Below are 3,675 nucleotides of genomic sequence, written 5' to 3'. Positions count from 1 at the left end.
AGGGTGGGGTGGGAACTGGGTGGAGGGGAGTTATGGGGGGAAAAAAGAGGAACAACTGTAATAATCTGAACAATAAAGATTTATTTAAAAAAATAAAATTATATATCAAAAGGCAAAAGAACTAGAAAAGCTAAAACCATTTTGGAAAAGAAGACTGGCCCTAATTGGTTTGGCTCAGTGGACAGAGCACTGGCTTGTGGACCAAAGGGTCCTGTGTTTGATTCCAGTCAAGGGCATGTACCTTGGTTGCAGGCTCCTCCCCGATCTGGGCCCTGGTTGGGGCACGTGCAGGAGGCAACCAATCGATGTGTTTTCTCACATCGGATGTTTCTCTGTCTTTCCCTCTATTCCACTCTCCCTAAAAATCAACGGGGGAAAAAAAATATCCTGAGGTGAGGATTAACAAAAAACATAAAAAGACTATATTCATGCACCATCTATACTAATAAAAGGGTAATATGCTAATTAGAGCAGACGTCTTCTGGACGTCCATCTGGACAAAGCCACAGCAGCTGTGAGGGCCGAGGGCCTAGGGCCAGCGGCAGCACGGGAGAGGTGCCGCTGCAGGAGAGGAGGCTGCACCAACATGGGAGCGGGAGTGGAGGCAGGGCTGCAGCCGCGGGAGTGGGAATGGCACCTCCGCTCCCGGCGCCACGCCTCCACAGAGCTGGACAGGGTGCGACCTGCTGTGCCTCAACCTCCCACAGCCCCTCCCCAGCCGGCCTGGCCCCAGATCGCCCCCCACCCACCAAAGGGTGGGTGGGGGGCGGGGCCAGCGCTAAGAAGCGAGGGCCTGCTGGCCGGCAGTGGCAGCAGCGGGGTGATGGGGGCGGCGCCTTCCCATTATCGGCCCAGTTGCCTTCCGCAGAGGGAGGTCAGGGAGTGGGCCTAAGCCGTCAGTAGGACATCCCCTGAGGGCTCCCAGAGTGTGAAAGGGGGCAGGCCAGGCTGAGGGACCCCCCCCCCCACCGCAATGCATGAATTTTTGTGCATTGGGCCTCTAGTATACTGACAAGGATCTGTTCTGAGAAATGTGTCCTTAGGCAATTTTGTAATTGTGCAAATATCCTAGAGTGCACTTACACATAGATGGCATAGTCAATCACACACCTAGGCTATATGGTAAACTACTATTGTATATGAGGATGTGTTCCATCATCAACAAAAACATTATGTGGAACATGACTATAATGGAGGCATCGTCATAAAAATATTAAAATAATCCTATTTCAAGACATTATTTCAAGACTTTTTACCCTATTACAAGTTCCAAGTGGCATTCACTGGCAGAAGAATAAACACATAGCTCAGTGGAGCAGAATAGAGAATCCACAAATCGAGCTACACAGGTATGTCCAACTGGTTTTTGAAAGAGGCAAAAGCCAAAGCAAGTCGATGGAGGACAGACTTTTCAACAAATGGCGCTGGAGCAACTAGACATGCACCCACAGGGGTGTGCATGCTCGCACACACAACCTTGAACTAAACCTCGCTTCTTTTAAGTCAATGCTAACTCAGAATGGATCACAAACTTAAATATGAGAGATAAAACTCAGTACAAAACATAGGAGAAAATCTTTGGGATCTAGAGCTATTCAGAGTTCTCAGGCTTGACACCCAAAGTAGGATCCATAAAAGGAAAAACTGATAAACTAGACTTCATCAAAATTAAATTTTTGCTATGTAAAAGACCCTATGTTAAACTGTGATTTATGATAAATATATAGGGTGGGGCAAAAACAGGTTTGCAGTTGATTGTATGAAAAGTAATACAATAATTAATAAATAATAAAAGAATAAACAGTGTTTCACATACTCACAACTGAAAGCCTACTTTTGCCACACCTTGTATATTTGGTTTTTCTCCAGTGTTCCTGGCACACAGCCCCTAAAACTCTTGAAATTTCCTAAGTAATTCTATAACATTCTATTTCTTTTGCATTAAAGTGACAAAATATTAATTGTTAATTCTGGTGGTCAGTATATAAATATACTTTGCTACATTTTATATTTGCGATTCTAAAATTTAAAAATAAAAAGGCCAGGCTTACCATAGAAATATGTTAACAGAAAAAGGCATTTAAAGCTCACATTTCCCTAACCTCTAAGACTTAACAAGTCTATCCCACACAGAAAAACTTCCCAAAGCACCATTTATAAAGCTAACATTTATTCAATATGATTTTATATACATTTGTAAACGTATTATTTGCCTTTTTCCATTTTGTTTTTGTGAACATTACTTACTAGTATATGATATACAATAAATGTACAGAAATAAACCTCATTTTATTAACTGTATTTTTAAGAAATAAAGTGTGCAATTTTTGAAGACTTCATTATGTGATATTTTTTAGAGAGACATCAAAATATCAATAGGCTTTACGCACTCTCTGACCCGGGAATTGAACCCACAACCCGGATATGTGCCCTAACTGGGAATCAAACCCGCCACCTTTCAGTGCATGGGATGGACGATACCCAACCAAATGAGCCACACCAGCCAGGGCCATTAAGTGACTTTTTAAAAAGAATCAATTATAAAGTAATCTACAAGACTGGTGAAGAATCACTTATTTTGATAAAACATTTGTAGGTATTGACATATTATTAAAATGACTTTTAATATTGCTGGTTTAAAAAAAAATTTCCTGCCCTAGCCAATTTTCTCAGTGGTTAGAGCGTCAGCCTGAGGACTGAAGGGTCCTGGGTTTGATTCCAGTCAAGGGCACATGCCTGGGTTGCGGGCTCGATCCCCAGTAGGGGGCGTGCAGGAGGCAGCTGATCAATGATCCTCTCTCATCATTGATGTCTCTCTCTCTCTCTCTCTCCCCCCGTCTCCCTCTCTGAAATCAATAAAAATATATATTTAAAAAAATGTTTCCCCCATAGTTCTTACTGGATCAAATTCTAATATATTAAGGAAATCCACATAAATCAAGTTTTTAAAAAATACTTTTTAAAATACTTTACTAACAGGTCCAAATTTTCTACTTACTGTTTCCTATACTTTGTGAGAGTCTCCATTTTTTGAGATTTGAACATTTTAAAAAGCTGTTCACAGCATGATGACATAAGAGAAGTATAACCTCAAGAATGTATCACCAGAACAGAGGCGATTGAAACAAAGGCTAGAAAAGCAATGCTAGACTAGGAGTAAAAATAATACAAAGACTAGTTGACAGTTTATAGGTGGACAAGAGAGAAAACTACTCCATGTACTTAAGAAATTGATGAAGTCTGGGCAAGACTTAGCCCATAAATCTCCAGGCAAAAGGATTCCCTCTTACGGCTTCATTCGATTCAAAGACACACACACACACACATACACAAACCAAAAGAAGCACAAATATGGGAAGTCATACCTTTTAGGCCTAAAGTCTGCAACTGAAACAGTTTCCCCATCTCAAAAGGTAGAACTCGTAACAGGTTGTTATTTAAATGGAGTTCCCTGTTGATGTAAAAATTCCAGGAAGTCAGCAGACATATTAACCTTTAACTAACAGCTAAAATCAACAATATGATTTCTAGGAATATAAGCTCCTAAAATTGACAAAATTTCATATTATATTCCAATGTCTAGTACAGTGCTTCTCAAATCCTATGTAGTAAAACACAAAACCCAAACTTCTACAAACCAATACATTTGTAAAATACAGGGAAACAATGAGTTGC

The 3,675-nt window shown here is 40.8% G+C and overlaps 1 protein-coding gene across 4 annotated transcripts in view; it reads right to left on the bottom strand.

The window, feature by feature from the left end:
* Positions 1-3,675, bottom strand: part of CNOT6 (CCR4-NOT transcription complex, subunit 6) — a 50,986-nt gene that overhangs the window by 39,076 nt on the left and 8,235 nt on the right. For all 4 annotated transcript variants that reach the window (XM_014538573.1, XM_014538570.1, XM_014538571.1 and 1 more), the window contains exon 3: positions 3,366-3,451. In XM_014538573.1, the coding sequence (XP_014394059.1) occupies positions 3,366-3,451 (86 nt within the window). The remainder of the gene's footprint in view (positions 1-3,365; positions 3,452-3,675) is intronic.

This window comes from Myotis brandtii, unplaced genomic scaffold, assembly GCF_000412655.1.
Source record: "Myotis brandtii unplaced genomic scaffold, ASM41265v1 scaffold193, whole genome shotgun sequence".
Lineage (NCBI taxonomy): Eukaryota > Metazoa > Chordata > Mammalia > Chiroptera > Vespertilionidae > Myotis > Myotis brandtii.
This window is presented reverse-complemented; position numbering and strand designations above follow the sequence as displayed.